We start from the raw sequence: 12,919 nt of genomic DNA, 5'->3' as shown, positions 1-12,919 counted from the left end.
CTCCATCACCCTCCCCCATCTATATTCAGTGGTCGACTCTCCCACAACCCGTTGTACCCTCTACTTGAACATGGTGCTTTATGCTTCATATTATTATCCAATATGTGTTGCCATCCTATGATGTCTGAGTAGATTTTCGTTGTCCTATCGGTGATTGATGAATTGCTATGATTGGTTTGAGTTGCATGTTTTATTATTGGTGTTGTCCTATTGTGCCCTCCGTGTCGCGCAAGCGTGAGGGATCCCCGCTGTAGGGTTTGCAATATGTTCATGATTTGCTTATGGTGGGTGGCGTGAGTGACAGAAGTACAGACCCGAGTAAGTAGGTTGTTTGCGTATGGGATAAAGGAGACTTGATACTTTAATGCTATGGTTGGGTTTTTACCTTAATGATCTTTAGTAATTGCGGATGCTTGCTAGAGTTCCAATCATAAGTGCATATGATCCAAGAAGAGAAAGTATGTTAGTTATGCCTCTCCCTCAAATAGAATTGCAATAATGATCACCGGTCTAGTAACGTAGTCAATTGCTTAGGGACAATTTCACAACTCCTACAACCACTTTTCCACACTCGCTATATTTACTTTATTGCATCTTTATCTAAACAGCCCCTACTTTTTATTTACGTGTTCTTTATTATCTTGCAAACCTATCCTATCACACCTACAAAGTACCTCTAGTTTCATACTTGTTCTAGGTAAAGCGAACGTCAAGCGTGCGTAGAGTCGTATCAGTGGCCGATAGGACTTGAGAGAGTATTTGTTCTACCTTTAGCTCCTCGTTGTGTTTGACACTCTTACTTATCCAAAGAGGCTATAACTACCGCGTATACTTGCGGGTTATCAGCGACTTGGATCATCACATGTGGCGAGATCGAGTTGAAGATGAAGCTCAGCACCTGAGAGTCTTGCGCCATGGTGATGAGACGCGCCGGGTTCGGCACATTAGTAGGCTTACCATCCTTGTCGGTAAGCTTGGGCTCTGGGAACGGGTGATCGGGGTTGAGGTGGTCGATTAGCTCCGCTCCGTGGATGGTGGCTAGGGCTTGCGCGCGCCAAACCAGGTAGTTACCCCGGTGAAGCTTGTCAGCAATGGGAATGAGGGCAAAAGCGGCGGCGGCGGAGCTGGAGCTAGCCATAACTAGGGTTGGATGTTGGAGAGGAAGTAGGCTCTGAATACCATGAATTGGATGAAGCGTATGCATCTGGCAGGGACGCGTTACGTGTTATATAGCCAAAAAAGTTTACAGGGATACGGGAGTTAGGTTACATCGCATGGATTGACCCTCACGCAAGCTATACAGTGATAAGAATAACCCTAACGACCTAACAACCCGATTACATCAACACACGCAACGCAAAGATCCTACCAGAAGTATATACGGTTTATACACTACCGTATATATGTACAATTATATCTAACAGAACAAGCGTTTTAATTCCGGACCATTTGTTGTTCGGATTTGAGCATTTTGTTGTATCTGAGAGAATTATTGTATTGCACGGTGTTAAAAAAATTCATAAGTTTGCTATGTATTACTGTTTTTATTTAAATTATATTGTTTAAAATCATGATTTGCGGTATGCATTTGTATCATCGCGTGAAATCGGATGGAACAGATGCCGCAACCACGTACCTCTGTTTCATTTGACGCGGTGCGATACTACTGCAAATCTATGGGAAACTATAAACGGTTTTTGCGGGAGAAGATTTTTTTGTGTGACATCATTTTGCGGGAGAAGATTATACGGTATCTGTTGCTCTAATATATAGTCTGACGAAGAACATTGCTATACGGACGACGAAATTCAGATGACTCCTACATTGCTATACGGACGACGAAATTCAGATGACTCCTGAACGACAGCGATAATCCGGCCGCACACATGCGTGTCCACAACAGAGCAACGGCCGCTGGATTTGTAGTCGTCCACACATCGTCCCAATTGTGTCGTCTGTAGAGTAGTTTCGTCCGACGAAAGGTTGACCTGGTCTTACAAAATTCCCCACCTCCACTCGCACACAACTGCTTGCCGCCGGCCCACCTCAAAGCCGTTGCGGCCGCGTGTCAGACCGACGAGCACTCCGGCGGCGACTCCAACTAACCTCGTATCCTCCCGCAGCGGCACCGTCCCGGAAGATGCCCCCGGTGCCTGCCGCGGCGTCGTCGAGCGTCCCCAACGTGCCCCCGGAGAGCACCTCTACGGGGGGCATGTCGTCGCCGGGCAACTCCATGGCGCCCCTGGAGAGCACCCCTACGGCTACGGGGGCCGCGGCGTCGCCGGGAAACTCTGTGGTGCCCCCGGAGAGCAACCCTACGGCGAGTCCCCCGCCCTCTGTCACGGAGCCAGAGCGGCTTTCTTTATCCATCCAAGATGAATCCTCAACTCCCCTGCTTTCGGTCGACGTCGACGACCTGCACAAGCATGCCATCGAGTTCTTGGAGGAATCGAACGGATACCCTGTCCTCACGGATCCTGCCGCCGGGTTCGCCAAGCTACTGGAGCTGTTCGCCGCGGCCGAGTCAAAGGCCATGTATGCTGGAGATCTGAAGGCGGCCGCCTCCATCTTGAGCAAAGCTGCCGCCGATGGCAAGCTTCCGGTGAATCTCGCGGGCACCGCAAAGAGGCTGGCATCTGAGGCGACGAAACTCGCGTCCGAGGTGGAGACCAGGCATACTATTTCCTCTTTGGCGAGGATTCGCTCATGCTGCTGCCTCTCGGCGTCCCAGATAGCGCGCTACTGGTCATGGTGCTGCACTGATGAGTTGCCCCTCCATCGCAGAGACCTTGATCGGCAGGTGAGCATGCATTTCTGTTGTTACTGACCGAAAAAATGCTCTAGCACTTCTGTTTTGACTCTTGTGTTGTGCTGGATCATAAACGAATCTGTAGATGATGTCAAAATTGGAACCACAGGAATTTGTTTCCTTTTTGATGATTACAGAATGCAGACTGCTAGAATTTTCTTGTGACCTGACTGCAAGTTGCAGTCCACTAAATAGGGAGCTGGAACTGATTGAAACAGACCAGTGGCTATCTTAGTTATGCTTTGTAGTTGCAGTCCAAGAATGCAAACTGCTAGAATTTTCTTGTGATCATCTCAGAGTTTTATTTTGTGCCTTTGCGTTGTAGGCCTTATTTGTTGACAAGCTCTCCGCGCTCTACTGCTTATCGATGCCGGCTTCGCTTGGCCTCCTTCCATACTTGCCTGCTACGATTCCCAAGGACCAGTCTGTGCTCATGGCGTATATCTATGGTCTGATTTTCTCATCGGCCTCCATCGGGCTAGTCCTGAGCCTCCACCCGATGAAGCGCTTTGACGTGGAGCTAGCACGTTTTGTTAGCAGGCTCAGTTTTGTGGGTCTGTCAGTGCTCGTTCTCATATATGTGTACTACGCATTGTCGCCGGGTAACTACGCTATGCTCGGAATTTGTTCAGGGATACTCGCTGCTGGCCATGGATATGCATGGATTAGGGTAAGTTCAATCGCCTCGAAAGAAAATTATCATCTACTCCCTCCTTTCCTAAATATTTGTCTTTTTAGAGATTTCAAATGGACTACCACATACGGATGCATATAGACATATTTTAGAGTGTAGATTCACTCATTTTGCTCCATATGTAGTCACTTGTTATAATCTCTAGAAAGACAAATATTTAGGAACGGAGGGAGTAGTACAGAGCTGTTGCAGCAGAGTAGCGTATACTAACATTCTGATTCTTTGGTACAGAGCTGTTGCAGCAGAGCAGAGGACCCTTCAGACGCGCCAGAGGAAGTTTCATCTGATCACCGCAGTGAATGAGGCCACGGGATTGACATTCCTTTCCTCCTACCTGCAGCTGAAAGATTGGTGTTCGTCACACTGTAAATTTGAGCAATTCTCTAGCACTTCTGTTTTGACTCCTGTGTTGTGCTGGATCACAAGTTATGAATCTGTAGATGCATGATGTCCAACTTGGAACCACAAGAGGACCCTTCAGACGCACCAGAGGAAGTTCCATCTGATCACCGCAGTGAATGAGGCCGCGGGATCGACACTCCTTTCCTCCTACCTGCAGCTGAAAGATTGGTGTTCGTCAGATTGTAAATTTGAGCAATTCTTTAGCACTTCTGTTTTGACTCCAATGTTGTGCTGGATCACAAGTTGTGAGTCTGTAGATGCATGATGTCCAACTTGGAACCACAAGAATTTGTTTCCTTTTGGATGATTACAGAATGCAAACTGTTAGTACAATTTTCTTGTGACCTGACTGCAAGTGCAGTCCACTAATAGGGGGCTGGAACTGACTGAAACAGACCAGTGGCTCCCAGTGCCAAAAATCTTCTAAAATTTCTAGCCTTCCTTTCCTAGAATCGTGGTAATTCAAACCAACATGTTCCTTTTTGCTGTATGATTTTAACCTGACATCTCTGAATGGATTTGTATAGACATGCCAAATGGTTCTTGAAAACTTAGACTCTGGACAAGTGGAAATTGATCAAAACAAGCGACTGAATTGAGTGTCATGGTACTTGAGTACCTGACTCATGAGGCTGGTATAGGTATCAGGGTGTTATTTATTTTCCTCAACTTTTCGATTCAATACAATTTTTTCTACTGTGTGGAAACAACAGACCATGACATCTTAATGCATCCTTAGACATAGGAAATCGTCCAAACAAAACATTTTTGTAAAATCTCCGACATATTATCTATTTCTTCTTCTTCTCCTTCTTCTGATTTCCTGTTTTCATTTTAGGATTATTTATGCATTTTCGAACTGGGTCTCTTTTAATTTTACGATTTGTCAAATGTTTCTCCTTATTTTTCCATTTTCTGAATTTCTCACTTCCCTGGAAAGGTATTATTTACATTTTCTTTGATGATGACAACGACTTCTATTTGTTTCATACGAGAACTCATAGATGCAACGACTCTGATTTGGGGGGTTTTATGAGCTTTTTATTAGTCGTTACCCTAGAGTTTGGGCATCAGTTAAAATCCCCTACTCGACACGACTTCGTGCTCTATCCACACTGTACGACTCTAAGTTCAGTTGTGACCTAACTGTGCAAAATATTCTACATAATTCCAATACACTAGATACTTCGTCCATCCTAACCCTAGCCTGATTTGAACATTAAAATTTGACAAACAACAAAGGGGAAGGGGACTCATCCAAATTCACCGACCTTGTTCCTGATGTAGGCATTAGCCGCCTGTAATGATTTTTGTTGGGCCACATTTATGTTTTTCCTTTTATTATAAATCTCAACATTTGTGTTTATCTTCTAGTAATTATATAAATGAGGTTAAAGTGGCAACACATAATACTAGATTAACATTGTGTGCATTTTGCTTGTCTGTAGGAAGGAAAATGACCATTGTTTACGGATTCATTTTTGGCCCGTTGCAATGCACGGACAGTCTACTAATATTATGTGTTGCGGAAAAAAATCACATATATCAAAATAAATGTTTCTATGAAAAACATTGTTCATATGTTTAAGAAAAGATGCTCATTGTATGGAATATGACAGAAAGGTAATTTTCATGCACACTAAAAATATGTGCATATATGTACACAAATAAATGTTCTTATATTCATAAAAAAATATATGCACTGGCATAATAGAGAGAAGGGAAGTAAATGAAATGAAAAAGAAGATAAACAAAAAAACATAAATAAGAAAAACAAAAAATAACAATGAAATAATAAAAGGAAACTAAAAAAATGACTACATTGGGGACTTTGGCCGAAGGACGTGGGTGTAGCTCACTAGCTACCGCTTAAGGCCTTGTTTGAGAAAGGGGGATTTGAAGCCCCAAAGGGGTTGGGATTACATGGGATTTGGTGAATCTCTCCCCTTCACCAATCCCCTTAGGACGTGTTTGGTTGCCCACATATAGGCCAACCAGACCCGCGCGGGATGTTTTGGGGCTGTTTGGTTGTCTGGCCCGTTTCTTGGGCTGCACTAAATTTAAAGCACCTATGTGCCTGCACGTGAGGGAACGACCGAATCGACGGTATTTGGAGAGCTAGGCTCGCTCGATCCACATGTGCACGTTCTATGCATGCATTGGGAAGCACGGGAGACTGACAAGATGTCTCATAATACCCGTCCCTTTCTCCTGTCACCTACGACTCCCATTCACACCGCTCTCTCTCACTCTCCCTCACCGCCCTTACGATCTCTCCTCCGATGACACACCCGCCACCCCCACCCTCATTCTCGCTGGGCGCTGGCCGAAACCCAATACAAGAGCGGTGGGTGGTCGGGCTCTCCCACAGCGGCATTGACCTCATGGCGTCCATCTGCGTGTCGTCACCCTTCAGCACCCGCCTGCGTCCTCCGACCAATGCATTTCCGGCTGCTCCAGCTCCGCCTTCGTATCCCGTCCTAGAAGCTTTGGGTTCGGCTACGGGGTGCCGAGAGCCTTGTCGCCTCCAACGACGACAACCTTGGCCGGAATGGGGGTTTTTGCTCCCATTTGAGGGTTTTCTCTGGCGCAAGACAAGGGGAGCGCAACAGGCGGTGGGGCGCCCGGTTTATCTTCCTCCACCCAGCACGTGATGAGGAGCATTGCTGCAGCGGCGATGACCCTCGGATTGGCCAACTCATACCCTTCTGTCGGCCCATTGGTTCCGCTAGGGTTTTCTCCTTGGCCGGCGTATGCTCCAATGGCACCCGCTCGAGTACGATTTCTTTCCCATCCTCGTAGTTGAGTTAAGGTTTTTGCGCACTGCATACTATGTAGGATTGGTTTGGATCTGATTCGATTCCAATCGATTACGGTTAGTGTTGTTCTTGTTACAACGATAGTAGATTGATGCTATAGGTGCTATTGATGATAAATTGGGGCTCTTAGTGCTAGATTGGGGTGCTTGATGCTAGACTGGGAGTCTTCATGCTAGATTTGGGGGGTTTTGATGCTAGATTGGTGCTAGTACGTGCTCCTGTCTAGATTGATGTTGTTACTAGTTAGGGTTTGTGCATGATCAAAGTATGTGCTTGCATGATCATAAGAAGAAGACAATGCATGTGCATGCTCAAAGCAGTAGTGGGACAATTGTGCATGCTACCAAATAGGAGCAAGCCATTTTTGAGCAATACTGGCCATTGCCATTGCCACTTGGACAATGCTATGTTCAGATCATAGCAGTGATCATTTGCAACTGCCACCGATCATTGACAGTTGCAAATGATCAGTGATATGATATGGACATTGCATTGCCCAAGTGGCAACTAGCAGTGATCTGTGGCAATTGCAACTGACCTGAACATAACACTGCCCAAGTGCAACTGCCACTAATCAATGTCTGAAAGTGGAACTAATCCCCGAATGGTTTTGGTAATTAATAACAACATATATACCATTGATGTAATGCTCATTGCTAATATATTTCAGAAAAGATCAATGATTGGCATGGCAAGGACTAATGAATGTGGACCCCTCAAAATGTTAAGGACAAGAATTGGCAACTCCAAGATTCTACATTTTTGGTTTAGTGATTCAAGATCACATTGAGTCCCTTAGAAAAGCCAATACTATTAAAAGAGGATGATGTATTGATGATGAGGTTGTTTCTCAAGTGCTTAGTGATATTGCTCCAAAACCCTTAGTCATTTTCTCAAAAACACATCTGTCCAAACCCTAATTCCCTATCTCGATCCCACTGATATCTTCCAATCCGGACCCGCCAAGATGATCACTCCCATTGCCACTACTAAAATCCCAGCAATTCGGTTTGACAGAAATGGATCTTGGTCCCACTGAGATGGCATTGCCAAGTTTTTGAGATGACATTGTTTCACTTCAGAATCACCAAATTGAAACAATCGGAAATTCTAATACGAAGTTTTGCCCTAGCTATTGCACTTCGGTCCCACCCAGTTGTTCCACTTACACTAACAGGGCTCACCGAGTTTATATTCGGTCTCACCGATTTGGGTCAAAAGTGTGTAACGGTTGGATTTTGGGTGAAGGCTATTTATACCCCTGCACCCCCGCCTACTCTCTAAGAGAACCATCAGAACGGAATACTACCTCCACCATTCGTTTCCTCAAGGAGAACCACCTACTCATGTGTTGAGATCAAGAGATTCCAATCCTACCATTTGAATCTTGATTTCTAGCCTCTTCAAGTTGCTTTCCACTCCAATCCTTCTCCCACCAATGCCAAATCTATGTGAGAGAGATTAAGTGTTGATGAGACTATCATTTAAAGAACAAGAGCAAGGAGTTCATCACCAACACAACATCTATTACCGTTTGGAGAGTGTGTCTCCTAGATTGGTTTGGTGTCACTTGGGAGTCTCCAAGATCATGTTAAGTTGAACCAAGGAGTTTGTAAGGGCAAGGAGATCGCCTATTTCATGAAGATCTACCCGAATGAGGCTAGTCCTTCGTGGACGTAGGCCATGGTAGAATAGACAAGGTTGCTTCTTCATGGACCCTTCGTTGCTGGAGCACTCTGTGGACTCATGCAACCATTACCCTCCGCGAGTTGAAGTCTCCATCGACGCGGACGTATGATAGGACCATCTATCGAAATCACGCCAAAAATCATTGTGTCTTCACTGCGTTTGAAATCTACAATCCCTCCTTTACGTTCATACGCAAAGTCTTTACTTTCCGTTGCACAACTCTTAGACTTGCATGTGTAGGGTGTATTTGACCTCACTTTTATACCAAGACTCATATTAACCTTGTTGTCACCCAATCTAATTTATTGAGCACTACCTCCGTCCTAGTTTATTAGTCCTCATTGTATTTTGGGTAAAAGTTTGACCACATATTTTACTAACACAATATTAATGCATGTCACCAAAAGTTATATGGTTGGATTTGTATTTGAATGTAGTTTCCAATGATTTTATTTTTGGTATGTATAACTTATATTTTATTAGTTAAAATCATGGTTAAAATATGACCCTAAGTATGAGGAAAACTAGTAAAACAGGACAGAGGTAGTAACAAGTAGAGTTGATATGATATCCATTGTTCACAGAAATTTCTAAACATGTGTAACAACTGTTTAAGGCTAACAAGAATCTTTGTTTATGGTCAGAAGAGCCATCACATGAAAGTGCCAATATGAGAGGCGACTTCCTATGCATGGTGGTAGCTACGCACCCTTTGGCATAATTGCCTTTTTTTGATATATGAATTGTCGGGTTTTGTATGGCATTGAGACAAGTGCCTTTTCGTTGTATAAAAATGATTTTTTTCTCATTTACCTTTGTCTTTTTTCTTGCCTTTTTGGCAAAAGTGCCTTTTCATTGTATAGAAAGGTTTTTTTTTCTCACTTCTCTATGTCTTTTTGTTTGCCTAACTGGTCCTATATCACGAAAATAACTTCATTTCTGTTAGAGAGTTATTCTCCATGGTTCGAATAATTTACCAAAATAATTAGAGGTAAAAAGTTGGGCCGTGCGCAACTAGAGAGTTATTTTGAATATAATATATCATGTTGGTTCAAGAAAAACTGAGATTGCTACCATAAAAGCATGTTGGTTCAACGTGGGTGTACCTCAGTAGCTGCCACTTAAGGCCTTGTTTGGGACAAGGGGCTTTGAAGATCCAAAAGGGTTCGAGGCTGGGGATTACAGGGGATCTGGTGAATCCCTCCCATTCACCAATCCTCTTCTAGCCCCAAACACTTTTCTATAAAAATACTTGTTTGGTGCACAAGGATTATAATATTGAGAAACATAGTCTTCTACAATTAAAGACCAATTTTTACATCAAAGACTACAAATATTTTATCAACATTCACTGATGCATGACGCTAATGCTTTGAACACAGAGACAGATCATCATCTTCTCTATTTTTTAGCTAACTCCTATGCAAAACTCATGACAACAAAACTTGTTGAACACACTGCTTCACATAATTTGCATGCTTAATTCAAAGTATTTGCATCATCAATCAAGATGACATATCTCATCCTACCATTTTGACCTCAATGCAAGTTAGTTTTTGGTTTGAGCAAGTTCTTCTTGCATACTCAAGAGCACTAGCAACTTCTGCAGCATCTGGCTAAGCTCAACCAAAGCCCAAGGTTCATCAAAATGTTTCCTATAGTGTCAGATAAACAAGACTAGTGGATTAGAAGAAAGAACTTGGAGAAAACAAACATTATGTGATATCAGCAATACATCCCGGCATGCCAAGAAGTATCGAACAAGGATCATGTAGTTTTCATGAGCTTAAACAATGGTTCATACAACATGCCACTTTAATATACGAACATGCACTAGAAATCAAAAGGCACTAAATGCATGAAAATACACTCAAAATAAAGACATAACTATTCTTCAGGCATGTGTACTGTACAAAGATTATTGGAGGCAGTTTCGTACTGAAAACCGCCTAAGGCTTATGGAGTACTACAGGCGGTTTCGAAGACAGCCCGCGCCATGTGGAGTATTAAAAGCGATGGCTTAGATGCGGAATCCAATAACACCTCCGGCCCTTGTACGAAAACCTCCTCTAAATGCATGTTTCTGTTACTCTGTACTACTGACGGCAACGGCAAAAAGGATTAGCACCCTACATCAGTTGCGCTGTAGTTTTATCTTTTGTCGTGTTGGCTAGGACTGATGTGGCCTTAGTTGTTGCCTCTTTATTTGTATCACTTGGAACTTATTTGTGTCTGTTGGATGTTTGAGAACATTGGGGTGATGTTTCTTATAATATATAATATAAAGCAGAGCTACGGCTTTTTTCTAGAAAGTGCTCTTAACATGCTTTCCATCATATGTTGCACACAATAAATATATTTAGTTTAGCCCAGAATTGTCCTATATGAATTTTGGCTAGCCTCAACACTAGCCAAAATATTTGTAAGTTTTTTGTCTGTGAATTGCCTAAGTTGACAAGAAAAACAAACTGGAGTTGACAAAGAGACATTTCGGCATGCCAAGAAGTTGGCAACAATTTAAACAGAGACCAAAATTTAGTCATGGCGAATTTTATTGGGAGCACGACTTTTGATCACCATCAATACATACCGTATAAAAACATCTAATTTTCTGTAAATGAAAAGTAAACTAATTCTCATCCTCCGAAGAGTCCTCGAAAGACCACACAAGGCAGCTGACAGGTCCAAATAAAATTGGAGGTAAAGAAAATAGCTTTATCCAGGGGCCAGGCTCCTTCATTGCGATGATCACAACCGTCAATATGATTCCAAGAGTGATTGCGAAACCCTAGAAAGAAGAACATCAAATTAGCACCTCGTAGTAGTGTAGCACAGTTTTATCTATGTAGCCATACAAGATCATTGCTAGTACATTAAGCAAGCCAAAAAGATAATTTGTCAATCCGATCCTTTTAGGAAAAGAAATCTTTGTTTTTTTGCGGGAGAAGAAAAATAAATCTTTCATTACCCATAGCCTCCTAATCAAAGATGCATATGGCACATTATCTTATTTGTTTCACGAAAATGATTCAGACATATTATAAAAGTCCACCAAAAGTACAAAGCATGTCAAACATAATAAAAATTACATTGAAGGCCCAGTTAGTATGTGTTACATATGGCTCATTCTGTCAATCTGACTACTAGCAATCAGTCTAAAGAATAAAAAAAGCTAAAAAAAAGGTGGCCCGGTTAGCACAGTTAGTACGTCTAGATGCAAACTAGTATTATGCTGGCAAAAGTTTTTGTTTAGATCATCCATGTATCAAAATTAAGGAGCTCGTCGAGCATAGACATGCACGCAGAACATGCACGTGTCTTACCCTTAGGAAGCGCTTCTCGAAAGCACTAAGCTTGCGTGTGCGAGGGTGGTTGGGTTGGACGACCGGGACCCCGATGGCCGCCCCGGCTCGCCGGCCTTCTTCCATCCTGCGGAGCATGGCGTCCTCCATTGCTAATACGATCATGCCTGACATCGACTTCTTCCTTCTCCTCCCTGATTCCAACCCAGAATACGATCATCGGCGACTTGTGTGTCGATGTAGTATGCTTGTCTCCGTACGGTCGAGTGGGACGATCGACCTCGGATCGTATTCTATCGTGGACATGGCCACATATCGGAACGGGATGGGACGGGAAGGAATCCCAGCTCCACGCATACAGATAGATCATCTCGTATGCTAACCGAACTCTGTATCCAGTTCAGTTTTTTTCCCGATAAAACAGACGCACCGTAAAAGTCCTCTTCTGTACGTGACGGCCGCACCTGTTTTCTGCGTGCAGATCGTAGCTATCTTTTTTTTAGTTGATTGAAATTTGTAACTATTGTTTTTTTAACAGAGACGCAAATATGTACACACATACACTCACCTTTATAAATGCATGCACGCACACACTACCTCTATAAACACCGGCGAAGCTACATGTTATGAAAATGGGCCATGGCCCGCTCAGACTAAACAAATACAGTGTGAGATTGAAGTAAATTGGACAATGTGAAAAAAAATAGTGGTCTTCCTTCATACCGGCTTGCCCACTTTTGGCTAGTTAGCTCCGCCACTGATTATGAGCACCTTGGACAGTGTGTCGGGCATATCAGCTTGCGATTGATGAAGTCATCATAAATACCTTATTAGTCGACGGAAACATCTCCTTCCATTGAACATATATTGTCGGAAAATGTGAAATAAATCTAGAAAAATGTGAGCACCAACGTGAAGTCTAGGACTTGAACTCTAATGGGCCAAGGATATCACTATCCTCATGGCCATCCAACCATTGAATTCTGATGGGCCAGAGATGTCACTATCCTCATAACCATCCAACTACAAGTTGGTTTATGATTGTACTTATTGTCGATACGATACCTAGTTGGTCTGATATTTGCTTACACTGCACCAAGGGGAAATGCATGTGCACACGGGAGCCCTAGAAAAAAAAGGACCAACACTATACTACGTAAGGGCATCTCTAACGCCAAACCGCAAATTTCTTCCAGAACCAGTC

General features: G+C 43.3%; 1 protein-coding gene and 1 long non-coding RNA gene across 2 annotated transcripts; one reads left to right on the top strand and one right to left on the bottom strand.

Moving 5' to 3' along the window:
- The first annotated feature begins 2,014 nt into the window (after positions 1-2,014).
- LOC123071728 (uncharacterized) lies at positions 2,015-4,238 on the top strand. The gene is made up of 3 exons (XM_044495314.1): positions 2,015-2,800; positions 3,135-3,479; positions 3,735-4,238. The coding sequence occupies exons 1-3, from the start codon at positions 2,141-2,143 to the stop codon at positions 3,804-3,806; spliced, it is 1,077 nt and encodes a 358-aa protein (XP_044351249.1). The 5' UTR covers positions 2,015-2,140; the 3' UTR covers positions 3,807-4,238.
- Positions 4,239-9,897: 5,659 nt separating this feature from the next.
- On the bottom strand, positions 9,898-12,081 carry LOC123066066 (uncharacterized). Its single transcript, XR_006431214.1, has 3 exons — positions 11,737-12,081; positions 11,004-11,201; positions 9,898-10,068 (listed from the first exon to the last, which is right to left on the bottom strand). It is a non-coding gene; the product is annotated as an uncharacterized lncRNA (long non-coding RNA).
- Positions 12,082-12,919: the final 838 nt, after the last annotated feature.

This window comes from Triticum aestivum, chromosome 3B, assembly GCF_018294505.1.
Source record: "Triticum aestivum cultivar Chinese Spring chromosome 3B, IWGSC CS RefSeq v2.1, whole genome shotgun sequence".
In the NCBI taxonomy this organism is placed as follows: Eukaryota; Viridiplantae; Streptophyta; class Magnoliopsida; order Poales; family Poaceae; genus Triticum; species Triticum aestivum.
Note: the sequence above shows the minus strand (reverse complement) of the source record. Positions and strands in the feature narration are given on the sequence as shown.

Excerpts from the sequence above, each read along its gene's own strand:
- LOC123071728 (XM_044495314.1), top strand. The coding sequence starts at position 2,141 with ATGCCCCCGGTGCCTGCCGCGGCGTCGTCGAGCGTCCCCAACGTGCCC. Across the intron at positions 2,801-3,134 it reads GCAGAGACCTTGATCGGCAG|GCCTTATTTGTTGACAAGCT; the intron begins GTGAGCATGCAT and ends TTTGCGTTGTAG. Across the intron at positions 3,480-3,734 it reads ATGGATATGCATGGATTAGG|AGCTGTTGCAGCAGAGCAGA; the intron begins GTAAGTTCAATC and ends TCTTTGGTACAG.